General features: G+C 46.3%; 1 protein-coding gene across 1 annotated transcript in view; it reads left to right on the top strand.

Annotated features, from left to right (window-relative positions):
* LOC149471234 (uncharacterized) overlaps positions 1-27,643 on the top strand; it is a 212,800-nt gene that overhangs the window by 38,621 nt on the left and 146,536 nt on the right. Inside the window, exons 2-3 of the mRNA XM_089651821.1 lie at positions 5,000-5,070; positions 18,379-18,489. Coding sequence (XP_089507947.1) covers positions 5,000-5,070; positions 18,379-18,489 — 182 coding nt within the window. The remainder of the gene's footprint in view (positions 1-4,999; positions 5,071-18,378; positions 18,490-27,643) is intronic.

Here is a 27,643-nt window from a genome sequence, read left to right as displayed (position 1 = left end):
TGCTGGCAGATTACGGGCCTCCCATAGCTGCTGCCAGGCCCCTAATCTGCCATGGGCCCCTATACCGCCTCCTCATGCTGCTGCCAGGTCCAGAGTCTGTCATGGGTCCCTGTACGGCCTCCCATTGCTGCTGTCTCCATCGCCACACTCTGCCATGTGCCACTTTCAGGTCTCCTCACACTGCTGGTGGGTTCCATTTTTTGTCATAGGGTGCTGGCAGATTACGGGCCTCCCATAGCTGCTGCCAGGCCCCTAATCTGCCATGGGCCCCCGTACCGACTCCTCATGCTGCTGCCAGGCCCGTAATCTGTCATGGGCCCCTGTTGTCGCTTGTTGGCATATTCCGCTCGTTCAGATGCTCCTTCTCCTGCTACTCCTCTTCACGGATTCCGTCAGCAGTCTTTCTTGGAATCCGTTTCCAAGAGACAACAGTTTGCGAGCACGCACCAGACGGTGCAGAAACTGAACGTCCTCCTGTCCAAGTTGCTGCTGCCAGGCTCGTAATCTGTCATGCGCCCCTGTACCGCCTCCTCATGCTGCTGCCAGGTCCAGAGTGTGTCATGGGCCCCCGTACCGACTCCAAATGCTGCTGCCAGGCCCGTAATCTGTCATGGGCCCCTGTACCGCCTCCCCATGCTGCTGCCAGGTCCAGATTGTGTCATGGGTCCCTGTACGGCCTCCCATTGCTGCTGCCAGGCCCGTAATCTGCCATGGGCCCCCGTACCGACTCCTCATGCTGCTGCCAGGCCCGTAATCTGCCATGGGCCCCTGTACCGCCTCCTCATGCTGCTGCCAGGTCCAGAGTGTGTCATGGGTCCCTGTACGGCCTCCCATTGCTGCTGTCTCTATCGCCACACTCTGCCATGTGCCACTTTCAGGTCTCCTCACACTGCTGGTGGTTTCCATTTTTGTCATAGGGTGCTGTATGGCCTCCCATTGCTGCTGCCTCCACCGCCACACTGTGGCTCCACACTCTGGTTTTGGCCCCGTGACTGCCCAAATGAGTAAAGTGTGCGGTGATTCTAAGATCGACGGCACTCATCTGCATGTCATACTGCCTGACAGTATTATTTCTCTTCCCCAGCAGACTCCAAGGGCATTTAAATTAAAGGTACAGTGTTCAGCACTAATATTAAGTCTCTCTGAAGCCTAGAAACACCCTTTTTTAAGTTAAATTCACAGCGAATATATTCGACTCGAATCGAAATTTTTCTACGAATTCGCCGAATCAGTCGAATCGAATTTTTGAATACTTCGCTCATCTCTAGTTGTATTGCAGAACTTGAACTTGGATTGGTTCAGGGATACTGTGAGATACTCCAGTAACTTAGTAGTGAACTTGAGGACACTAAGCTTTCACTTAGTAAAGTGAGCAAGGGTCTTTCCTTGCAGCAAATAATGGACCAAGCTTTTCAGGAACATTTTAAGGCTACTTTCACACCGCTCTGTGTCCAGAACGCATGTGCGTTTTTGCCTTGATGCATTTTTGATAAGTTGCATTAATTTTAACGCAAAGCATGATGTGTTTTTAACCACTTGAGCTCCAGAGGATTTACCCCCCTTAATGACCAGGCCTCTTTTTGCTACTCGGCGCTGCACTAATTCAACTGATAATTGCGCGGTCATGCAATGCTGCACCCAAACGAAATTTACGTCCTTTTTTCCACAAAAATAGAGCTTTCTTTTGGTGTAATTTGATCACCTGTGCGCTTTTTATTTTTCACGCTATAAACAAAAAAAGGCCAAAAAGTTTGAAGAAAAACAATATTTTTTATTTTCAGCTATAAAAAATATATAGTAAACTCAAAGTTGGTTATAAATTTAGGCCAAAATGTATTCTGCTACATGTTTTTGGTAAAAAAAAATCCCAATAAGTGTATATTGATTGCTTTTTGTGGAAGTTATAGCATCTACAAACTATGGTATAGATACTGCAATTTACGCCATTTTTCTGCTATACAGCGCTGCGCTAGTTTAACAGACAATTGCGCGGTCATGCAATATGGTACATAAATGAAATTTACATCCTTTTTTTCCCCACAAATTGAGCTTTCTTTTGGTGGTATTTGATCGCCTGTGCGGTTTTTATTTTTTGCGCTATAAAAAAAAAAGGCTGACAATTTTGAGGAAAAAAAAAACAATATTTTGGACTTTTTGCTATAAAACATGTCCAGTAAAAAAAAAATGCAAAAATCAAATTTAGTCATAAATTTCTGCCTAAAATGCATTCTGCGACATGTCTTTGCTAAAAAAAAACCCAATACGTGTAAATTAATTGGTTTACGGGAAAGTTATAGCGTTTACAAATGGCGGGAAAGATACTGGGATTTTTAGTTTTTTTTTTTTATACTAATAATGGCGGCGATCAGCGAATTATGGCGGCGATCAGGGACTTATGGCAGCGACCAGCGACTTATGGCGGGACTGCGGCGGACATTTTGACATTGGGGGGTACTGACTTGGGGTCACTGACATCCCCAAAAACACTAATACAGTGATCAGTGCAAAAAAAAAAACTGACACTGTACTAATGGCAATGGGTAGGAAGAGGTTAACTTTATTTAGCAGGGAAGGGTTATAGGAGTGAGGGGAGTGTTTTACTAGGGGGCGGGGGTGTGTACTGGGCGGGACAAGGCTGATCGAGAAAGAGAAACTGTTCTTTCTCCTACTGCAGCTGTGCTGTCTGTCACTGTTTGCCGCCGATCGCCGGGACATAGCCGCCAAGGAGCGGCTGTGACCCGGCGACTGACATCTGCGGCGGTGATCTGCGGGACAAACAGGGCGGCGGCGCGCCTCGCGCGCGCCCCCTATTTGTTTACAAAACACACGTTTTAAAACGTGGTTTTGCCTGTGAGTGCCGCCCTGCCGCCGTATATGTACAGTGGCTGGGCGGCATGCGGTTAATGTGTTTTGCGTTTTGTTTTTCCCATATCACTTCCAATTTTTATAATGCAATTTTCATAAGATTTCCAGTAGAACTATGCAATTTGACTTGCTTGTGGTTTTGATGCGGCTTCAAAGCGCTTTTAGAAGTAGCACCACCATAGAAAAGAAGCATCCCTATGACTTTGATGGATGAGTGGTTTCTTTTAACCCTTACCTCTCCTCCCCAGTCATCCTTGCTGCCAAAGGCCAGGTTAACATAGAAGAAGTTTTGATACTTTCTTTGATTGATCGATCAATCAAAGGAGGGATGGATTGAAGGAAGGATCTATCAACTGAAGGATGGATTAATCAATGGATCGAAAGAAGGATTGTTCGAGAGATCAAAAGAAGGATCGATCGATAGATCGAAGGAAGGATTGATTGATCGATAGATTGAAGGAAGGATCCAAGGAAGGCTCCAAAATCGCAGCTGCATCAAAATCACTGGATGAAGGATGACCAGGGAAGAGAGGTAAGGGTAAAAAAAACATTCATCCATTAAAGTCACATAGGAATGATTCTTATCTGTGCTGATGTGATTTCTGTGAGATAACATAGAAGCCTATGGGGCTAAAATCACACTGAAGTCGAGCAGGAACCTTTTCCAAAATCACACTGTGCTGTGTCCCATTGATTGCAATTTCCCTTGGCATGCAATTTTGTGAACTTGGGCTGGAGCACTTCCCACAGGTGCATTGCATTTTGATGTGAATTTGATGCAGTTTCCATTCATTTCAAGGGAGGAATACGTTTTTGGTGAGTTTTATTTACCAGACCAAACATGCAACAAAAATGCAGCAAGCAGGACTTTGAAAATGCAACGGATCCACAACTGACCAGTGTGAAGAATTCCATAGAATTTAATGGCCATGCATTTTTCTTCTGCTTTTTTAAACGCAAAAATGGATCCGTGTGAAAGCAGCCTAATATTGAATTAACTTTAGGTAGAACTGACTCTATTGCAAGCAGTTTAGTAGCAGCAGTAATGTGAGCAAAAGTTCTTGCACAAGTAGTTAATGGACTGAGCTCTTCAGGACACCACACACAATGTTCCCTTTAAACAAAACTGACTCTAGCACAGAAGGGATGGCAGTAGCACACAGTTTCAAGGATATCTCATATCAACCTGTACTCACTAATGTTCTTGGGTAGTTGGTTACCTCCTACTATTTCCCAGACATTTTTCTAGTGATACCAGGCTAGATCCCCAGACAGTCCCTTAGTCAGTTCCAGCAGCTTTGAGCAGAATAGGCCCCCCAGCCAGCATAGCTGGGACCGCATTAAACAGCAAACCTGTGATCCTCTCCTCAAGGACAAGACACCTCTGCTCCATATCTCATAGTATTTATACACACTCGCAGCTACCATCTGTGCACACTCTCCCTAGAGATTGGCCAAGGCTGTATAAATATGCAGCTGACTCCCCCAGCTTTCTATTCTTCCTGCTGTGATATTGCATCATACCAGTGGGGAGCTTTCATCACCATCAGAATACAATGATTAGCGTTGCTGGCTACAGCTGGTGGCACTAATTCTTTGGGAAAAACTCGACAGGCTGGTTGCACACAAGTTGATCGAAAGATCAACTTGTGTACAATGAGCCTGCCCATACATAGATCAAAATTCTGCTAGTCCCTGTTGAATCGGCCTAATTTTGCTCCATATACAGCTGGCTTTACTCTCTTGAGGATTTCACACTTTTAGCAATCTACATGGTAGTTTTGTCTATACAACCCCACAAAACATTACTGTTGTTTCTTATATTTTATTGTGCATTAATTCTACAATGGAATAAAAGAAAGACATATTTACTGTGCCCTATGTTTTCAGTGTAAACTTGCATTATTTATTAATTGAACTGACTTGATGCCATCCACCAGGTAAAAAAGGCTTCCTTAAAAATTAAAACTGAAATTATTGTATGTCCAAAAGGGGCAGTAATTGCCTATTGGGCTCTGAATTGCTGTCCTCATAATGAACTCTGTAATGCAAAAGGATGTCTTTGTAAAACAAAATACAAGTGAAAAAGGGCTTCCTTCATTGGTTATTGCATACTTTTTGTGCTCTCTTTTAGTCGACTTTTTGGCAAAATACTGCATCTTCAGCCAGGAGAAGTTGGCCGAGTATAAAAGGGCTTTTGAAGCGGTAAGTGTAAATTCAGTCTCCTTTTCTTTCCCCCTCCTTTCCCCTCCCCCTCCACTCCTCCTATGTCTGTAGACAGTTAAGCAGAAATAATAAGCACCGCTGCTTGTGGTACACGTCCCATGAATTACTCCAACATCAAATGTAACTTTAGAATGGAGGCACGCTTTATTCTTTTTGTAGAACTGTTCCCCAATCCATTCTTTATTTACATGTCGTGAGCCTGAGCGATGCACAGCCATTTAGAAGACACACAAAAAAAGGAGAGGCCATTAAACAAATTAAAAGGAGTGGGGATGACTAATACAGTACTCTACAGGAATCTGCAATTTGATTAGCCTGAATTTAATACACAATAGATGTGACAAGGCAGGAGCGTTTTCTCAACTGCTCTTTAATAACCTTCCACAACTGAATTATGCTGATGATTTTGCTATTCTTGTTTGTAAAAAGTGTCATTATATATATAAAATTCTCTGGAAAAAGCACAGAGATTTCCACATTTGACTTTGTGATTTAGCTGCAATATATTGATTTTGAAGGGTTGTGATGTTAAATATTTGCAATACTAATTGCTACGGAGAAGCAGGAAAATGAACAGGGTTATTCAAAACCATTTACCAATAACTGTCAATAAAGTGTATGCAAAGTATTTAATCAGTGTGACTACTCAAAGAACAGGATTTACCTGATATCTGGACAAATGAGCAAATAGATTTTTTTATGAGGAGAACATTAATTAGACTTCTATGGAGGTACTCATAACAAAGTGCAATTGTCAGATGACATGCATGTGTTAAAATGTGCTGGCATATAGAGAATAAATGATTGCGACATGTATAACTGTTTAGACACCAAAGGTTAATCTCGAGATATTTTGCATATTGCTCATTGTTCGTAGAGAGGACCTAAACTGGAGAAGCTGTTTCTAAAGAAAGGCAAGCAGAGGGCAAATGACAAGTCATCCGTATGGCTAGTAAACTCCCCTATTACTGACGTGCTATGCCTTGTTCTGCACTATGGGGGTTATTTACTAAAACTGGAGAGTGCAAATTCTAGTTCAGTTCTGCATAGAAACCAGTCAGCTTCCAGGTTTTATTGTCAATGCTTAATTGAACATGCAGAAGCTGTTTGGCTACTATGCACAGCTGCACCAGGTTCTGAGTGCCCGAGTTTTAATAAACCTCCCTCTATGTCTCCACGTGGAGGTGGCCTTCATGGTAGAGGAAGGACTTTACTCTCTTGAGTCAAAGAAACCCCCCCTAATGACTGGTCATTTGATGACTAATGGAGGAAGAATCAAGAAGCAGCAGAAGATGTGGAGAAAGCACAGATCTACAGAATTATGTAAGCAGATGCAGGGAGATGCTTGTCTGTAGGGCTTCAGGAGCAGTTTCCACACCAGCAAAGAAAATAGTGAGCAGCATAGTAATGACACCACCAAATCTCCTTAGACCTGCAGTCAGAGACAGCAGTGCCTTAGACCTTATGCTGCAGGTGTGCTGCTCTAAAGCATGCCATAGATGGTTCAGCAGGGTCTGGCCGAGATTTGCTCCATCTATGGGCAGACTGGTTGTACTGAAATTGATCCATCAATCAACTTGGGTACAACGAGTCTGTCGGATTTTTTGCATGTGATTACTGCTGGTGACTATAGCCACTAGCAGTAATCATTGTGATCTCCCAGCAGGGAAAGTGCCTTGCAGCAGAACACAGTAGCACTTCAACTATGGCTCGCTTTAGGCTCAAAGCAGAGTATTACACATTTTCAGTTGGAATTCAAAACAATAGGTGGATCTTTCAGAGTACTGCTTGGGCATTGTTAACATTTCTAGATTTCTAGATGTTCCTTACAAGAGAAAGCACAAAAGTATTGTCAAAGTTATACATTTTAGTAGCTAACTAAAAATATTAAAAATACAAGCTTTTGGAACTTCTCATATATATATATATATATATATATATATATATATATATATATATATATATATATAATGACAGATAGAAGGCTTGTATTTTTTAATATTTATAGTTAGCCACTAAAAGATATCACATTGGCAAAACATTTAGCCTTTTCTACGTCTAAAATTATTCCTGGATAAGATTTTTTTGGTACCTGTGTACTACAAATCTTCACTTTTAGATTTAGGTCCACTTTACCTGTGAATGAATTTCAAATAGTACTTGAAGTTTACATTCTGTTTGGTGCAATAATGCAGAGAAGCCACATGATTCTTAAATGTAAAACTTTTAGTTGTAGAGCAGAAAATTATTTCCTAGCCTTAATATTATAAACTCATCACCCCCACCAAGCAAATTTCATTTGTACTGTTTGGCACTTAAAGTGTTACTAAACCTAGGACCCTGCATTCACTATATCTGGTCTCCCACAGTACACAGAACATGGAAATGCAATTATTTTATTAAATATAAACTGCTAAATACCTTTTCTAATCAGCAGTTATAGCAGTCTTGTGACTTCTATCAGTATCCAGCCAAGCACTGGTTAAAGCTTGTAGGAGGAGTTTTATATCTGCTCTAGGACGATGCAGAACCCCTGACCTCTGTCTGGACAGTGCTGATTATTATTATTATTATTATACAGTACTTATAAAGCGCCAATAGTTCACTCAGCGCTGTACATTACAAAGGGGGACAGAACATGTGACAGAACAATACCAATACAATGCAAAACATGAGGGGATCGAGGGCCCTGCTCTTTCGAGCTTACAATCTGATTGGCCCTGTCCTGATCACATACACTTTCCCAAGAAATAAAAAAACCTCTCTAGCAATACACGCCAAAGCATGTGAGAATGACTCCACATGATATGCCATACTATGCCTAACACTCACCTTGAAAACCAACCCATTCAGTTTAAAATAGATAAAAAAGGAAAATTATTTGAGTATAGATATAAAAAAACCATTATAAATACCCTTTTTTTATAAGTGATCACATACCCTCTGTTCTCACCTGCATAAGAGCTGGGGGAAGAAAACAGCAGTACAATGGTCTTCCCAGTAAATTGCAGTGCAGAAAGCAGGGTGTCAGGACAGGTTTGATCATTGAAAGAGAGCAGACAGAGTTCTCAGAACAGCTAGAGAACTGACCACGTTGTACTCTCATGCCAAATGTAGTCAGTTTTTAATAAGAAAGCAGAGGGACTGGCAGGAACACCAGCGATTTTGCACAATTTTCATATAAGTACATGGTGCAGCAGGCACATATCATGAATATGAAATGTTGGGTTTACATATTCTTTAACAAGCAAAACCTGTTACTTTTTTTCCCTCTCTATCTTTCTCTCGCTCTCATTCTCTCTCTCTCTCTCTCCCCTCTCTCTCCCCTCTCTCCTACTGTATAAATCACAAATCTGTCATTGTACATTCCTATGCGTGTTTTCAAGAGAGAGAGAGGAAGAGAGTGCACATGTGTGTACATGTATGTGCATAGGTACTGATCTTAACTATTTGCACATATACAGCACTATGTAGACCTGAAGCTTAACCGCTTCCCGCCTGCAATGTACTGCAGTCGGGCGGCAGCTACAGGCAAAGCAATGTACCCGTACCTCACTCTGCCTGTACTAACACAGGGGGGCACCCCACCCGCGACTGCTGTGTCCGGCGGACACAGCGGAATGAAGATCTCGGTGAACGGGACCTGGTGATCAAGTGATCACATAGCGATCACATGATCACAATGTAAGCAAAGCTGTTATGAATCAATCTAATTCATAACAGCTCTGCTTCTCTGCCTAGTGAGCTGTGATGGTACCACAGCTGTCACATGATACATGAGGCCAATCACAGCACCCTGTACCTTGTGACCAGCTGTAGCCAATCACAGATCACTACCTTGAGCTGTCAAAAACCTAACTCATTCATGACAGTTCATGAATGAGTTAGGTTCATGACAGCAAGCTTTGCATTGCAGGATAAATTATCTTTGATTCTCCTGCAAAGTAAAGTGTAAAAAAAAAAAAAAAAAGAAAAAATCCCTGATCATCCTCCCACAGTAGTACAATGTTACTATGGTAACATGGTACTATTCCAATAAAAGTATTAAAAAAAATGTTTTTAATAAAAAAAAAAACATATTAAGAATTAAAAATGTTTTTAACTACTTGCCGACTGCTTACCCACATTTTAGCGGCTCTGGGCAAAGCAACATAAACTTACGTCGCTTCCTATTTCCCCCCCCCCCCTGCTGACCCCCGGTCAGTCCAGGGAGAGAAGAGAGAACACCACTCTGAGTAAAAGCTACATTTTACACACACACATTAGATTAGCACATGTAACCCTTTGATCGCCCCTATTAAGTCTTTGATCGCCCCGTTACCCAGCCAGTGCCATTAGTACTTTGTCAGTATATAGAATTTTTCACTGATCACTGTATTACTGCCACTAGCAACATCAGCTAGCATTAGGGTCAGTTAGCACCCCTCCCAGCCAGGGCCAGCTAGCGTTAGATTGCTCCCACACTATTGCACTCACGCTGTGGGTTGCTGATCACAGCCATTACTAGTATAGTATTTGTACGGATCAATATATTGGTCACGAACAGAACTATACTAGTGTCTCCTTTGTACAGTGTTCCCAAAAATGCAGTGTTAGCAGGATCAGCTCCGTTTGTTGCCAGTGCTAGCGTTTAGCCCTTCCGCTGTTTTTCGCGCAAGATTTTTACCAATTGATTGTGGGCCAAAGCAATTTATATGCACAACAATACATCACCGCCCACCCAAATTCAGCTCTTGACAGACAGTTCGCATGGAAACCTCGGTTTCTGAATGTAAAACTTTTTTGGGCCTAACTCTCAACATTACAGGAAAGATTGAATTGCGGTCATATTGATCCACAGAGCCAATTCATCATATGCTCATGTTGTCTGTTGTTACATACAGTATATGCCCAACATGGAGCAGCAATGTACTGGTACATCGCTGGACATTGAGTGGTTATACCGGGATGGTGCCTGCAGCTAAAGGCATCATCCTGGTATCATTTTTTTCAGTTGGCAGTCGACTTTCATGTAAAAGCAACCTTAGTGGCCAATTAGCTGCTGAATCATTTTTACAGGCAGTGGGAAGGGACATCCCCCTCCTGCCACCTTCCACAGTTTTCTTGGGCTCTCCTGTCCCACAGGGGAATCCGAGAATGCAGCTGGCAGTTCCGCTGGCGGACCATAGAGTTGATCAGAGAGCAGAATGGTTCCAATCATCTCTATGGTCTATGAGACCGGAAGCTAAGAACATTTCATAATGTAAGGGCAAAGGAGATATCTAGAGTCTAATAGACCCCAGATTTCTCAAAAAAGAATACCTGTCAATGCCTACTGCAGTCACAGGGGATATTTACATTCCCTGTGATAGCAATAAAAGTGATAAAAAAAGAAAAAAAATTAAAGCGACAGTGTAAAAATAATAATATAAAAAAAAATCACCCTTGCTCCCGTGAGTGCACGAGCGTTGACCCTGTGCCAGTATGTAAACAGCGGTTGCACCATGCATGTGAGGTATCGCCACGAACGTCAGATCGAGAGCAGTAATTGTAGCACTAGACTTCCTGTGTAAATATAAATTGGTGACCTGTAAAGGCTTAAAGCATCACCTATTGATATTGAAAATATATGTGCATTGTCGCCATTGCACCGGCCTGCGCAATTTTATAGCATGTCATGTTTGGTATCTATTTACTCAGCATAACATCATCTTTTATAGCTTATCAAACAATTGGGCAATATATTGTGTTTTTGTGCATTAAAATTCTAAAAAGTGTATATTTCCCAAAAGATTTGCGTTTAAAAAATCGCTGAGCAAATACTGTGTGACGTAAAAAATTTCAATACTCCCCATTTTTTTCTCTAGGGCCTCTACTTTAACCAGTTGCCGCCCGGCCTATAGCCAGGTGGCGGCCGGGAGAACAGCTCGTCCCTCCGGGTGGACGCCACATGGTGTGCTTTCAGGCAGGCGTAGTGCGCCTGCCCGCATGGCCACTCTGCTGCGCGATCTGTCACCGGCCGTGTACCTCGGACACGGCCGATGACAGAGCTGTGTACCGGCCCTGTTGCCGGTACCATGTGACCTGCTGTGACCAATCACAGCAGGTCACATGACAATTGTATAGAATAGATGGCTTCCTTTCATGCCATCCATTGTATACAAGTGTGTTTAGCTGTGAATGGTCACAGCGATCACATGCATAAGCTGGGCCAATCACAGCCCATCTGTGTCATGTGATTAGCCGTGGCCAAATCACAGCTAAGCACAAAAAAAAAACCCTGAATGAATCGATGTCATTCAGGTAAATGTTTGCTTATAGCAAAGTAATTCTTCGCTATAAGCAAATTGTGTAAAAATAAAAAAATAAAAAAAATCACTTCCCCAGAGTAGTACAATGTTACTATGGTAACATTATACTACTTTGGTCATAGTGAAATATGAAAAAAATTCTTAAAAAAAGAGAAAAAATTTAATAAAAGTTAAAACTAATAAAAAAATTTAGAAAATCGTTTTAAAAATTATAATTTTTTTTTCTCGTACTGTCACCAGTCAGTGTCCCTGATCACCGCCATGCCAGTTATATAATGACGCTGTACTGCACTGTTGACAGTATGTAAAAAAAAATGGTGAAAATATTTTTTTTATTTTTTTTCATTTTCCAAAAAAAGTATGACAAAAAAATTACAACTTCAAAAAACTCTCCATGCCTCTTATGAAATACGTCAGACTGTCTGCTTTGCAAAAAGTGGTCATTTGGGGGATATCTGTTCTGACATTCTTGGACCTCAAGAAAATAGATTGGCCATCAGTACTTCAGGATTGATCAATTTTCAGATATATCCCATAGTTTGTTAACTCTATAACTTGACTAAATAATAAATACTAATTTGGGTTATTTTCACCAAAAACATGTAGCAGAATACATCTTGGTCTAAATTTATGAAGAATAATTATTTATTTGCAAACTTTTATAACAGAAACAAAGAAAAACGTGTTTTTTTTTCAAAATTTTCTGTCTTTTTTTTGTTAATTTAGCAAAAAATAAAAACCCCAGTGGTGATTAAATACCACCAAAAGAAAGCTCTAGTTGTGTGAAGAAAATGCTAAAATTTTACTTTGGGTACAGTGTTGTATGACCGTGCAATTGTCAATCAAAGTGTGAGAGCGCTGAAACCTGAAAAATGGCCTGGGCAGGAAGGGGGTAAAAGTGCCCCGTATGGAAGCGCTTAAAAAAATATATAATGTTTTGGGGTTCAAAGTAATTTTCTAGCAAAAATACATGTTTTTTTTCATGTGAACAAAATGTGTCAGAAAAGGCTTGGTCTTCAAGAGTGGGTGATGTGTGGCATAAGCTTCTAATGTTGTCTCTGAAATGCCAGGATAATAGAAGCAATCCCTCCAAACGACCCCTTTTTGGAGGTAGACACTCCAAGGCAGGGGCGGACTGACAACTCATGGGGCCCCCAGGCAATAAGGGATCATGGGGCCCCTGTGTCCTTGCCCAAACTCAAAAAAGCCTATGAAAAAGGTACCAGGGGCATCTCATGGGGCCCCCTACTGACCCCGGGCCCTCGGGCAGTGCCCGAGTTTCCAAATGGTCAGTCCACCCCTGCTCCAAAGTATTTGCTAAGAGGCATGGTGAGTATTTTGCAGATCTCATTTGTTGCCATATGTTTTTGAAAAACGAAGAAAGAAAACAAAAATGTATTTTTTCTTTTCTTTTTCAAAACCCTGTGACAAAATGATATCTGTAAAATGCTCACCATGCCTCTTATCAAATTCATTGAGGTGTCTACTTTTCAAAAAGGGGTCATTTGGGGGGGGGGGTGCTATCTTGGCATTTCAGGGCCTACGAAACTGTGATAGGTAGTGAGGAAGTGTAATGAGGAAGTTACGCACCTTCAGGCTTTCAAAGTGGTCATTGGATTTCAGGCTCCTGTATAAGGCTAGGCTCCCAAAAGGTTTCACACATGTGGTATTCCCATACTCGGTTAATAGTAGCAGAATGTATTTTTGGGTGTAATTCCAGATATACCTATGGCTTGTGCGAGAAATATATCATGTTTGTACTATCCTGGCATTTTAGAGCCTTCAAAACTGTGATATGGAGTGGGGAAGTGATATGAGGAAATATACCCTATGAAAGCCTGGAGGTGGTCATTGGATTTTTGGGGCCTGTATGTAGCTATAGGCTGCCAAAAAGCCTCTTACATGTGGTATCCCCATACTCAGGAGAAGTAGGAGAATGTGTTTTGGGGTGTAATTCCACATATACCCATGTAATGCATGAGCAATATATAATTTAATTGACAATTTTGTGTAATAAATAAATAAATTGTCATTTTTGGCAAAAAAATTAAATGTTCCAGGGACTTAACATGCCTCTCAACAGATAGCTTAGGCTGTCTACTTTTCAAAAATGTGTCATTGGGGGGGTTGTACTGCCCTGGTATTTTAGCACCTCAAGAAATGTGATAGGCAGTGAGAAAGTAAAAACTGTGGAAATTCCAATATATATACCATAGTTTGTAGACGCTATAACTTTCACACAAACCAATTAATAGACAATTATTGGGATTTTTTTTTTTACCAAAGACATGTAGCAGAATACATTTTGGCCTAAATTTATCACTAACTTTGAGTTTATTGGATATTTTTTATAACTAAAAGTGAAAATTATCGTTTTTTTTCAAAATGTTCAGTCTTTTTTAATATTTTGTTTTTAGAACAAAAAGTAATACCTTATCCTGATCTCATCACTTGGTTCCTGTGCTTCTCTATGTAATGCAGGCAGACTGTAGCTAGTGGGAGAAGCCAGTACCATTTTTATACAAAGCTTCTTAAAAACACCACAGTATACCCTCTCTGTACTTTTTCCAAAGCCTTCAGCCCTGATACAAATGTGGCCTGGACAAGCAGTAGGCTGAGGGGTTATGCAAATTCCAAAATGCCTTGATAGGTCAGTGTCAGTATGGGGGAGTGGACATTTTTCTTTTGCATACAGACTTAGGTATCATCCACATGTGATGCTGAGCCTCCATTGCTGAAAGAACTGAAATAAAAAAAAAATGGGAAGGCTAGGGATGGTTCAACTGGGGAATGAAGGCCAAGACGTTCCTCGACATCCTCCAGGCATAAAAGTTATACAGGCTTTATCTGACCTGTTGCAGTGTCTGATGCACTCTGTGAGAAGCTCATAGTGTGCAGTGAAATTAAAGTAAGCAATTCCAGTACAGGAGGTAAGTCTGTACAACTGTGCAAGACTGGAGGAAGGCTGGAGTTTGACTTTCATGCATTCATTGTCCAGACATACTGTAGATGCAGATAAAATATATTCTCAATCTTACATCTCTTTGGCTACAACCTCTCTTTTAATGCTATTAGAAAACATAACAACATTACTCTAAGTCGGCAGTCACACCGCTGTGATTTAAAATCACGCAATTTGTGTGCAATTTCAGTGCAATTTCATGTGTGATTCCTGAAGACTTTATTGCTACTTGTGAAGATTTTTAATGAAAAAAAAGTAATGCAAGAACTACTTTAGAAAACACGCTGCAGCAAATCTCAAATGTTAACACACTGACATTCACATTCATCAGATGCGATTTCAGGTGCGATTCCAATTGCACCTGAAATCACATTGGTATGACTGGGCTCTAAACCTATGATTTGGGTACAAGTACCTGGATTTTACATAACATTTCTGTTATTTTCAGCATACTTAAGCAGTTGATTATATGAGTACAGATTGCATATATTCCTATTTAGACTGCAGTAATTCCAAACCTTGAGATATGTCCATTCTTTGACTTTGCTTTTTATTGGTGCAGCTATAGGCTCACTGACAGAAAACAATAAGATTAGCATTCTATTTGTAATAGCGGTCTGCAAAGAGCTCGCCCCATTGAAGTTCTCTGTGAGCTGGTGCACCTGTGTTGACTGAAAAACAAATGTTTTTGAAAGAAAAGATAGGGTTACAAAAATGAGCAGCCTGGATTACTGGTTTGAGTGTACTCAATTACATAAGATCTGACTCTAAAATGTGTATGCGCTTTCATGTAAAGAAATTGCATCTTCAACATCATATACAGGCTTCTCTTCCATTATACAGTGCTGATAATCCATTGATAATACATTCAATAATATATATATATACAGTATATGTCATCATACATTACATAACATCTGATTTATTCACTCACTTTTATTATTTATGGAACCTATTCTGCTTTTTAGTGATGCATAAAAAAATATTCATCATGTGGTCATCACTACGTCACGTCATCCACTGGTCCAGCTATGGAATGATACATATTTCAGTTCTCTTTACACTACATACACTACTTTGCACAATTTGGATATGCACATATATATATATATATATATACACACTATAGAGTGTAAGTGCAAGAGTCATGGACACCGATAGACAGGGCCACCATCAGGGGGGAAAGTCGATAGAAATGCAGGGGGCTTGGGCATCCCGAAGGGCACAGACTCCGGGCCCCAACCAGAGCTGTATTTAATGTGGGGCAGCTGCCTTGGGCATCCCGAAGGGCCCAGACACCGGGCCCCAACCAGAGCTGTGTTTAATGTGGGGCAGCTGCCTTGGGCAGCTGCTGTCAGAGAGGACGGTCGGAGCCCACTGTCAGACAGGCTCCAGTCAGGATCTGTAGTGCGTGATAGGCTGTGCGGGGGTGGGTGAGGCCAGGGGGTGTTAGTGGAGGGCCTGTAGAGGAGGAGTAAGATGAGGACGAGGTCAGGGTGGAGGAGACCCCCAAGTCTTTGTTGCAACTGCCGCCATAGATCCTGGTAGAGATAGGACACAGGCTCAGCTACCACTCCTGGCACCTGATTCTGACACTATCTGGAGGAGCCACTGCTGGACAGGTGAGAACTTGGAGGACTAGTGCTTCCCAAGATATGTGAGAGCACCCAGTGAGTGCCACTCTCCACTCCTATCATGCTGCCCCCCGTCACGCTGCCCCTCTCCTGTCCCGCTGCCCCCTCCTGTCCTGATGCCCCAAACTGTCCTGCTGCCCCCCTCCTGTCCCTCTGCCTCCCTACTTTCCTGCTGCCTCTCATCTGTCCCGCTGCTCCCCCCTGTCTTGCTGCCCCCTTCTATCCCGCTGCCCCTGACCTGTCCTGCTGCCCTCTACCTGTCCTGTTGCCCCCCACTTGTCCCGTTGCCCCCCACCTGTCCCACTGCCCCCCATCTATCCTGCTGCCCCCCATCTATCCCGCTGCCTCCCTCCTGTCTTTTGGGGGTAGTATTTTGGATTTTCCATTTTAATTTTGGCATATGTTTATTATTTTATTTTGTTTGTGTGTTTTTGAGGTTTTTTTTTCAGCAGAAGCAGCAAGGCTTCCCTTTTAAAAAAATGTGGGCTTTTGTGTCAGGGGTGGTATTTTGAGGTTTTCATTTGATCTGATTTTTTATTTTATTTTATTTTGATTTCATGTTGATAGACTTCACTCAGCCCGTCCAGGCTGGGGAAAGATCCCGACTTTAAAGTCAGGATCCACCCCAAAGTCTGGAGAGACACCTGGCTCAACCTGTCAGCGATCCGCTGAGAGCCTGAGCCAGCCACTCCCTTCCCCTCCACAGCCCAGTGCTCCAATGAGCACGGGTGGGGGAGAGCAGAGCAGACAGCGGTGACTGATAGTCACCGCTCTCTGTTCAAAGCAGCTGTGAGAACTCACACTTAGAGCTGGCAGGGAACAGGTACATCATGGGACCGATGCTGCACCCACCTAGGTACTGTAAGTTTGATTTAAAAAAAAAAATCCCATACTTCTCTTATAAAAAAATTTAAATACATGGGAGCTGAATCTGTCAAATTAAAAAGTCCCGTTTTCTGGGTGAATTGGCAAGGGTGTGTAAAATAAAATGGCATGAAGGTAGGCACTGCCTTGGGGAACATGTACCAATGCATTATAAATTCCATTGACCAGGAGCAGTTATTTGTTTAAATGCGTAACCACTTCCAGTCCGGACACTTTTACCCCCTTCCTGACCAGGGCGATTTTCAGCTTTCAGCGCTATCACACTTTGAATGACAATTGCGCGGTCATGCAACACTGTAGCCATATGAATGTTTTACCATTTTTTTGAGACAGATAAAACTTTATTTTGGTGGTATTTATTCACTGCTGGGATTTTTATTTTTTTTGCTATGTAAATGAAAATGTCCAAAAATTTTGAAAAAAAGTGTTTTTCTTATAGAATTTTGCAAATAAATAATATTTCATCATAAATCTTGGCCAAAATTTATTCTATTATCTTTTTAGTAAAAAAAAAAAAAAAAAAAGCCAAATTAGTTTATAACCAAAAATTATAATTTTTAAACATTTTTTTTTATTAAAATTTTATTTTTATATCATTTATTTTATGATTCTTTTTTTTTTACATACTGTCACTCTAGCAGTACAGTGTCACCATGGTGACACTGTACTACTTTTGGGGGTGATGAAGATTTTTTTTTTTACACTGATTGCTTTTACACCCATATAGGATGTAAAAGCAACCATTTCTCTTTCTCTCTGTCTGCATTCTTGCAGCCATTGAGAACTACTGAGTGAGCTGTGATTGGTCACAGCTTGTCACATGGTACAAGGCTGTTGTGAATAGCCTTGTTCCATGTGACCTCTGTGATCATTCACAGATTTCACACGTAGTAAGCAATGATGTCAGAAGTGACATCTTGCTTACTACTTTGCATGTGATCACTGATTGGCCAATCAGTGATCAAATGATTGGGACCTCGTACAGAGGTCCCATCCGACGATCGGTGTTTCACTGTGTCCGGAGGACACAGCGGGCACCGGATCGCGGTGCTGCACGCTCCCGGGGAGCGCGCACAAGCAGGGTGCGGGGAGGCCGTTTATAAACGTCCACCCGACCCTGCAGTGCCACCATCTGGCCGTTTATATACAACGGCCGGTCGGGAAGTGGTTAAAGTGATATTAATCCCAAAAGCAAACATTTTATATATTGCAGCTTACCAATTCTTAGATGTGATGTTACCTCTTTAAATGGTAGTCCTTACCTACAATAGAGTTGCCACTCTGTCAGTTGTATTATATGTGTCAAGCATAATGGTATTATACTGCAGTGGATCAGTGTTTGCCTGTTGCCTTCTTACAAATTGCTGCCAGGACTACCTAATAATCTTGCAAAACCCCAGGCATGTTTGTAAGTCTGGGTACTACCTGAAGGGGTCATTATCTCCAGAAGCAGAAGGACCCAGTCAAATGAATATAGGAGTATATTTAATCATGTATGACATATTTTTTATTTAAGGTGGATATGGATGAAGATGGATACTTAGATTGCCTTCAGGTTCTTATGGCTTTAAAAGAAATAGTTCCTTCAAATGCATTAAGTGATGCTGAAGAGCTCTATGTATATCGGGTAAGAGAACATAATATAAATGTATTGCATATTATTATATTATTGTTATAATTAGAGATGAGCGAAGTATTCAAAAATTCGATTCGACTGATTCGGCGAATTCGTGGAAAAATTTTGATTCGAGTCGAATATATTCGCTGTGAATTTAACTTAAAAAAGGGTGTTTCTAGGCTTCAGAGAGACTTAATATTAGTGCTGAACACTGTACCTTTAATTTAAATGCCCTTGGAGTCTGCTGGGGAAGAGAAATAATACTGTCAGGCAGTATGACATGCAGATGAGTGCCGTCGATCTTAGAATCACCGCACACTTCACTCATTTGGCCAGTCACGGGGCCAAAACCAGAGTGTGGAGCCACAGTGTGGCGGTGGAGGCAGCAGCAATGGGAGGCCATACAGCACCCTATGACAAAAATGGAAACCACCAGCAGTGTGAGGAGACCTGAAAGTGGCACATGGCAGAGTGTGGCGATAGAGACAGCAGCAATGGGAGGCCGTACAGGGACCCATGACACACTCTGGACCTGGCAGCAGCATGAGGAGGCGGTACAGGGGCCCATGGCAGATTACAGGCCTGGCAGCAGCATGAGGAGTCGGTACGGGGGCCAATGGCAGATTACAGGCCTGGCAGCAGCAATGGGAGGCCGTACAGGGACCCATGACACAATCTGGACCTGGCAGCAGCATGGGGAGGCGGTACAGGGGCCCATGACAGATTACGGGCCTGGCAGCAGCATTTGGAGTCGGTACGGGGGCCCATGACACACTCTGGACCTGGCAGCAGCATGAGGAGGCGGTACAGGGGCGCATGACAGATTACGAGCCTGGCAGCAGCAACTTGGACAGGAGGACGTTCAGTTTCTGCACCGTCTGGTGCGTGCTCGCAAACTGTTGTCTCTTGGAAACGGATTCCAAGAAAGACTGCTGACGGAATCCGTGAAGAGGAGTAGCAGGAGAAGGAGCATCTGAATGAGCGGAATATGCCAACAAGCGACAACAGGGGCCCATGACAGATTACGGGCCTGGCAGCAGCATGAGGAGTCGGTACGGGGGCCCATGGCAGATTAGGGGCCTGGCAGCAGCTATGGGAGGCCCGTAATCTGCCAGCACCCTATGACAAAAAATGGAACCCACCAGCAGTGTGAGGAGACCTGAAAGTGGCACATGGCAGAGTGTGGCGATGGAGACAGCAGCAATGGGAGGCCGTACAGGGACCCATGACAGACTCTGGACCTGGCAGCAGCATGAGGAGGCGGTATAGGGGCCCATGGCAGATTAGGGGCCTGGCAGCAGCTATGGGAGGCCCGTAATCTGCCAGCACCCTATGACAAAAAATGGAATACACCAGCAGTGTGAGGAGACCTGAAAGTGGCACATGGCAGAGTGTGGCGATGGAGACAGCAGCAATGGGAGGCCGTACAGGGACCCATGAGAGACTCTGGACTTGGCAGCAGCATGAGGAGGCGGTATAGGGGCCCATGGCAGATTAGGGGCCTGGCAGCAGCTATGGGAGGCCCGTAATCTGCCAGCACCCTATGACAAAAAATGGAACACACCAGCAGTGTGAGGAGACCTGAAAGTGGCACATGTTTGGGGCATGATTCATGGCGGATTTAGTCAGTTGTGTCAGGAACTGGTGGTTTGAAATCCAGACTAATCCACGCCTGATTCATTTTCACAAACGTCAGTCTCTCCACACTTTGGGTGGACAGTCGTGTCCTCCGCGGAGTTGCAATACCTCCTGCCGCACTAAACACGCGCTCCGATGCCACGCTACTGGCCGGGCATGACAGCCTTTCAAGGGCAAATTCAGCTAGTTGGGGCCAAAGGTCAAGTTTCGTTGCCCAGTAGTCAAGGGGATTGTCTACCTCGGTTGGCAGGGTGCTGTCCAAGTAGGCCTAAGCCTGTTGTTTGAGGTCCTGCTCCAGGTCCACCTGATGCTGCTGCTGCTGCTGCTGCTGCGGCTGGTTAGTAGTTTCCTCACTGCGCTGGTGAAGAAAGCTACTTATCATCGACTGCAGACTGAGGCAGCCGCTGCTGGTGGAGCTGCCACTGCTCCTACCACCCCACCCCTCCCCTGCTGCCATGGCAGCGGAACGCGAGCGCACGGGGCCCACAGTGTCTGAGGATGGACGTTGGCGCAGACAGGCAGAGACCAGCTGACTACATAGGTGGTTTTTATAGTACGTTATTTTTGCCTCCCTCTCAGCAGGTGTGAAAAAGGCCACCATTTTTGAACGGTAGCGAGGGTCCAACAAGGTGGACAGCCAAAAGTCATCCCTCTGTCTGATGGTTATTATTCGGCTGTCGCTACGCAAGCAAGCGAGCATGCTATGGGCCATTTGTGCCAAGGAATGCGAGGGACTCCCTGCCTCCATCTCCACAGCATACTGCCACGGTGCGTCTGGGTCCTCTGTCTCCTCCTCCTCCTCCTCTACCAGATGCTCCTGCTCCTCCACTCCTGTCCGCTGAGTGGAAAAACCACCCATTTCACTCAATAATTCCTGAGCACCAATGTCCTCCTCTACCTCCTCCTCTTCTTCCTGTCCTGCCCCCACAGGGGTCATGTGGCGTTGAGATCTGTGCGCCACGTCTACCGCACCCTGACCAGCCATTGTTAACAGCATTTGTTCCAGGACGTGCAACAGAGGAATGACGTCGTTCATCCCATAGTCATGGCGACTCACGAATAGCGTGGCCTCCTCAAAGGGCCTGAGCAAGCGCAGGTGTCACGCATGAGCTGCCAATGGCTGACATCTAAGTTACACAGGGAGTACCTTTATCCGCTTTTAACATCAGGAAATCGGTGATGGCCTTTCGCTGTTCGTAAAGGCGGTCTAACATATGTAGGGTTGAATTCCAATTTGTTGCAACGTCACAGCATGAGGAGTCGGTACGGGGGCCCATGGCAGATTACGTGCCTGGCAGCAGCAATGGGAGGCCCGTAATCTGCCAGCACCCTATGTCAAAAAATTCAACACACCAGCAGTGTGAGGAGACCTGAAAGTGGCACATGGCAGAGTGTGGCGATGGAGACAGCAGCAATGGGAGGCCGTACAGGGACCCATGACACACTCTGGACTTGGCAGCAGCATGAGGAGGCGGTATAGGGGCCCATGGCAGATTAGGGGCCTGGCAGCAGCAATGGGAGGCCCGTAATCTGCCAGCACCCTATGTCAAAAAATTCTACACACCAGCAGTGTGAGGAGACCTGAAAGTGGCACATGGCAGAGTGTGGCGATGGAGACAGCAGCAATGGGAGGCCGTACAGGGACCCATGAGAGACTCTGGACCTGGCAGCAGCATGAGGAGGCGGTATATAGGGGCCTATGGCAGATTAGGGGCCTGGCAGCAGCTATGGGAGGCCCGTAATCTGCCAGCACCCTATGTCAAAAAATTCTACACACCAGCAGTGTGTGAGGAGACCTGAAAGTGGCACATGGCAGAGTGTGGCGATGGAGACAGCAGCAATGGGAGGCCGTACAGGGACCCATGACAGACTCTGGACCTGGCAGCAGCATGAGGAGGCGGTATATAGGGGCCTATGGCAGATTAGGGGCCTGGCAGCAGCTATGGGAGGCCCGTAATCTGCCAGCACCCTATGTCAAAAAATTCTACACACCAGCAGTGTGAGGAGACCTGAAAGTGGCACATGGCAGAGTGTGGCGATGGAGACAGCAGCAATGGGAGGCCGTACAGGGACCCATGAGAGACTCTGGACCTGGCAGCAGCATGAGGAGGCGGTATATAGGGGCCTATGGCAGATTAGGGGCCTGGCAGCAGCTATAGGAGGCCCATAATCTGCCAGCACCCTATGTCAAAAAATTCAACACACCAGCAGTGTGAGGAGACCTGAAAGTGGCACATGGCATGAGACACTGTGGACCTGGCAGCAGCATGAGGAGGCGGTATATAGGGGCCCATGGCAGATTAGGGGCCTGGCAGCAGCTATGGGAGGCCCGTAATCTGCCAGCACCCTATGTCAAAAAATTCTACACACCAGCAGTGTGTGAGGAGACCTGAAAGTGGCACATGGCAGAGTGTGGCGATGGAGACAGCAGCAATGGGAGGCCGTACAGGGACCCATGAGAGACTCTGGACCTGACAGCAGCATGAGGAGGCGGTATATAGGGGCCCATGGCAGATTAGGGGCCTGGCAGCAGCAATGGGAGGCCCGTAATCTGCCAACACCCTATGTCAAAAAATTCTACACACCAGCAGTGTGTGAGGAGACCTGAAAGTGGCACATGGCAGAGTGTGGCGATGGAGACAGCAGCAATGGGAGGCCGTACAGGGACCCATGAGAGACTCTGGACCTGGCAGCAGCATGAGGAGGCGGTATATAGGGGCCTATGGCAGATTAGGGGCCTGGCAGCAGCTATGGGAGGCCCGTAATCTGCCAGCACCCTATGTCAAAAAATTCTACACACCAGCAGTGTGTGAGGAGACCTGAAAGTGGCACATGGCAGAGTGTGGCGATGGAGACAGCAGCAATGGGAGGCCGTACAGGGACCCATGACAGACTCTGGACCTGGCAGCAGCATGAGGAGGCGGTATATAGGGGCCTATGGCAGATTAGGGGCCTGGCAGCAGCTATGGGAGGCCCGTAATCTGCCAGCACCCTATGTCAAAAAATTCTACACACCAGCAGTGTGAGGAGACCTGAAAGTGGCACATGGCAGAGTGTGGCGATGGAGACAGCAGCAATGGGAGGCCGTACAGGGACCCATGACAGACTCTGGACCTGGCAGCAGCATGAGGAGGCGGTATATAGGGGCCTATGGCAGATTAGGGGCCTGGCAGCAGCTATAGGAGGCCCATAATCTGCCAGCACCCTATGTCAAAAAATTCAACACACCAGCAGTGAGAGGAGACCTGAAAGTGGCACATGGCATGAGACACTGTGGACCTGGCAGCAGCATGAGGAGGCGGTATATAGGGGCCCATGGCAGATTAGGGGCCTGGCAGCAGCTATGGGAGGCCCGTAATCTGCCAGCACCCTATGTCAAAAAATTCTACACACCAGCAGTGTGTGAGGAGACCTGAAAGTGGCACATGGCAGAGTGTGGCGATGGAGACAGCAGCAATGGGAGGCCGTACAGGGACCCATGAGAGACTCTGGACCTGGCAGCAGCATGAGGAGGCGGTATATAGGGGCCTATGGCAGATTAGGGGCCTGGCAGCAGCTATAGGAGGCCCGTAATCTGCCAGCACCCTATGTCAAAAAATTCTACACACCAGCAGTGTGAGGAGACCTGAAAGTGGCACATTTCAGAGTGTGGCGATGGAGACAGCAGCAATGGGAGGCCGTACAGGGACCCATGAGAGACTCTGGACCTGGCAGCAGCATGAGGAGGCGGTATATAGGGGCCTATGGCAGATTAGGGGCCTGGCAGCAGCTATGGGAGGCCCGTAATCTGCCAGCACCCTATGTCAAAAAATTCTACACACCAGCAGTGTGTGAGGAGACCTGAAAGTGGCACATGGCAGAGTGTGGCGATGGAGACAGCAGCAATGGGAGGCCGTACAGGGACCCATGAGAGACTCTGGACCTGGCAGCAGCATGAGGAGGCGGTATATAGGGGCCTATGGCAGATTAGGGGCCTGGCAGCAGCTATGGGAGGCCCGTAATCTGCCAGCACCCTATGTCAAAAAATTCTACACACCAGCAGTGTGTGAGGAGACCTGAAAGTGGCACATGGCAGAGTGTGGCGATGGAGACAGCAGCAATGGGAGGCCGTACAGGGACCCATGAGAGACTCTGGACCTGGCAGCAGCATGAGGAGGCGGTATATAGGGGCCCATGGCAGATTAGGGGCCTGGCAGCAGCAATGGGAGGCCCGTAATCTGCCAACACCCTATGTCAAAAAATTCTACACACCAGCAGTGTGTGAGGAGACCTGAAAGTGGCACATGGCAGAGTGTGGCGATGGAGACAGCAGCAATGGGAGGCCGTACAGGGACCCATGAGAGACTCTGGACCTGGCAGCAGCATGAGGAGGCGGTATATAGGGGCCTATGGCAGATTAGGGGCCTGGCAGCAGCTATGGGAGGCCCGTAATCTGCCAGCACCCTATGTCAAAAAATTCTACACACCAGCAGTGTGTGAGGAGACCTGAAAGTGGCACATGGCAGAGTGTGGCGATGGAGACAGCAGCAATGGGAGGCCGTACAGGGACCCATGACAGACTCTGGACCTGGCAGCAGCATGAGGAGGCGGTATATAGGGGCCTATGGCAGATTAGGGGCCTGGCAGCAGCTATGGGAGGCCCGTAATCTGCCAGCACCCTATGTCAAAAAATTCTACACACCAGCAGTGTGAGGAGACCTGAAAGTGGCACATGGCAGAGTGTGGCGATGGAGACAGCAGCAATGGGAGGCCGTACAGGGACCCATGACAGACTCTGGACCTGGCAGCAGCATGAGGAGGCGGTATATAGGGGCCTATGGCAGATTAGGGGCCTGGCAGCAGCTATAGGAGGCCCATAATCTGCCAGCACCCTATGTCAAAAAATTCAACACACCAGCAGTGTGAGGAGACCTGAAAGTAGCACATGGCATGAGACACTGTGGACCTGGCAGCAGCATGAGGAGGCGGTATATAGGGGCCCATGGCAGATTAGGGGCCTGGCAGCAGCTATGGGAGGCCCGTAATCTGCCAGCACCCTATGTCAAAAAATTCTACACACCAGCAGTGTGAGGAGACCTGAAAGTGGCACATGGCAGAGTGTGGCGATGGAGACAGCAGCAATGGGAGGCCGTACAGGGACCCATGACAGACTCTGGACCTGGCAGCAGCATGAGGAGGCGGTATATAGGGGCCTATGGCAGATTAGGGGCCTGGCAGCAGCTATGGGAGGCCCGTAATCTGCCAGCACCCTATGTCAAAAAATTCTACACACCAGCAGTGTGTGAGGAGACCTGAAAGTGGCACATGGCAGAGTGTGGCGATGGAGACAGCAGCAATGGGAGGCCGTACAGGGACCCATGAGAGACTCTGGACCTGGCAGCAGCATGAGGAGGCGGTATATAGGGGCCCATGGCAGATTAGGGGCCTGGCAGCAGCAATGGGAGGCCCGTAATCTGCCAACACCCTATGTCAAAAAATTCTACACACCAGCAGTGTGTGAGGAGACCTGAAAGTGGCACATGGCAGAGTGTGGCGATGGAGACAGCAGCAATGGGAGGCCGTACAGGGACCCATGAGAGACTCTGGACCTGGCAGCAGCATGAGGAGGCGGTATATAGGGGCCTATGGCAGATTAGGGGCCTGGCAGCAGCTATGGGAGGCCCGTAATCTGCCAGCACCCTATGTCAAAAAATTCTACACACCAGCAGTGTGTGAGGAGACCTGAAAGTGGCACATGGCAGAGTGTGGCGATGGAGACAGCAGCAATGGGAGGCCGTACAGGGACCCATGACAGACTCTGGACCTGGCAGCAGCATGAGGAGGCGGTATATAGGGGCCTATGGCAGATTAGGGGCCTGGCAGCAGCTATGGGAGGCCCGTAATCTGCCAGCACCCTATGTCAAAAAATTCTACACACCAGCAGTGTGAGGAGACCTGAAAGTGGCACATGGCAGAGTGTGGCTATGGAGACAGCAGCAATGGGAGGCCGTACAGGGACCCATGACAGACTCTGGACCTGGCAGCAGCATGAGGAGGCGGTATATAGGGGCCTATGGCAGATTAGGGGCCTGGCAGCAGCTATAGGAGGCCCATAATCTGCCAGCACCCTATGTCAAAAAATTCAACACACCAGCAGTGTGAGGAGACCTGAAAGTGGCACATGGCATGAGACACTGTGGACCTGGCAGCAGCATGAGGAGGCGGTATATAGGGGCCCATGGCAGATTAGGGGCCTGGCAGCAGCTATGGGAGGCCCGTAATCTGCCAGCACCCTATGTCAAAAAATTCTACACACCAGCAGTGTGTGAGGAGACCTGAAAGTGGCACATGGCAGAGTGTGGCGATGGAGACAGCAGCAATGGGAGGCCGTACAGGGACCCATGAGAGACTCTGGACCTGGCAGCAGCATGAGGAGGCGGTATATAGGGGCCTATGGCAGATTAGGGGCCTGGCAGCAGCTATAGGAGGCCCGTAATCTGCCAGCACCCTATGTCAAAAAATTCTACACACCAGCAGTGTGAGGAGACCTGAAAGTGGCACATTTCAGAGTGTGGCGATGGAGACAGCAGCAATGGGAGGCCGTACAGGGACCCATGAGAGACTCTGGACCTGGCAGCAGCATGAGGAGGCGGTATATAGGGGCATATGGCAGATTAGGGGCCTGGCAGCAGCTATGGGAGGCCCGTAATCTGCCAGCACCCTATGTCAAAAAATTCTACACACCAGCAGTGTGTGAGGAGACCTGAAAGTGGCACATGGCAGAGTGTGGCGATGGAGACAGCAGCAATGGGAGGCCGTACAGGGACACATGACAGACTCTGGACCTGGCAGCAGCATGAGGAGGCGGTATATAGGGGCCTATGGCAGATTAGGGGCCTGGCAGCAGCTATGGGAGGCCCGTAATCTGCCAGCACCCTATGTCAAAAAATTCTACACACCAGCAGTGTGTGAGGAGACCTGAAAGTGGCACATGGCAGAGTGTGGCGATGGAGACAGCAGCAATGGGAGGCCGTACAGGGACCCATGAGAGACTCTGGACCTGGCAGCAGCATGAGGAGGCGGTATATAGGGGCCCATGGCAGATTAGGGGCCTGGCAGCAGCTATGGGAGGCCCGTAATCTGCCAACACCCTATGTCAAAAAATTCTACACACCAGCAGTGTGTGAGGAGACCTGAAAGTGGCACATGGCAGAGTGTGGCGATGGAGACAGCAGCAATGGGAGGCCGTACAGGGACCCATGAGAGACTCTGGACCTGGCAGCAGCATGAGGAGGCGGTATATAGGGGCCTATGGCAGATTAGGGGCCTGGCAGCAGCTATGGGAGGCCCGTAATCTGCCAACACCCTATGTCAAAAAATTCTACACACCAGCAGTGTGTGAGGAGACCTGAAAGTGGCACATGGCAGAGTGTGGCGATGGAGACAGCAGCAATGGGAGGCCGTACAGGGACCCATGAGAGACTCTGGACCTGGCAGCAGCATGAGGAGGCGGTATATAGGGGCCTATGGCAGATTAGGGGCCTGG

Source organism: Staurois parvus, unplaced genomic scaffold (assembly GCF_062004578.1).
Source record: "Staurois parvus isolate SC_StPar_1 unplaced genomic scaffold, SC_StPar_1.0 ptg000025l, whole genome shotgun sequence".
In the NCBI taxonomy this organism is placed as follows: Eukaryota; Metazoa; Chordata; class Amphibia; order Anura; family Ranidae; genus Staurois; species Staurois parvus.
Note: the sequence above shows the minus strand (reverse complement) of the source record. Positions and strands in the feature narration are given on the sequence as shown.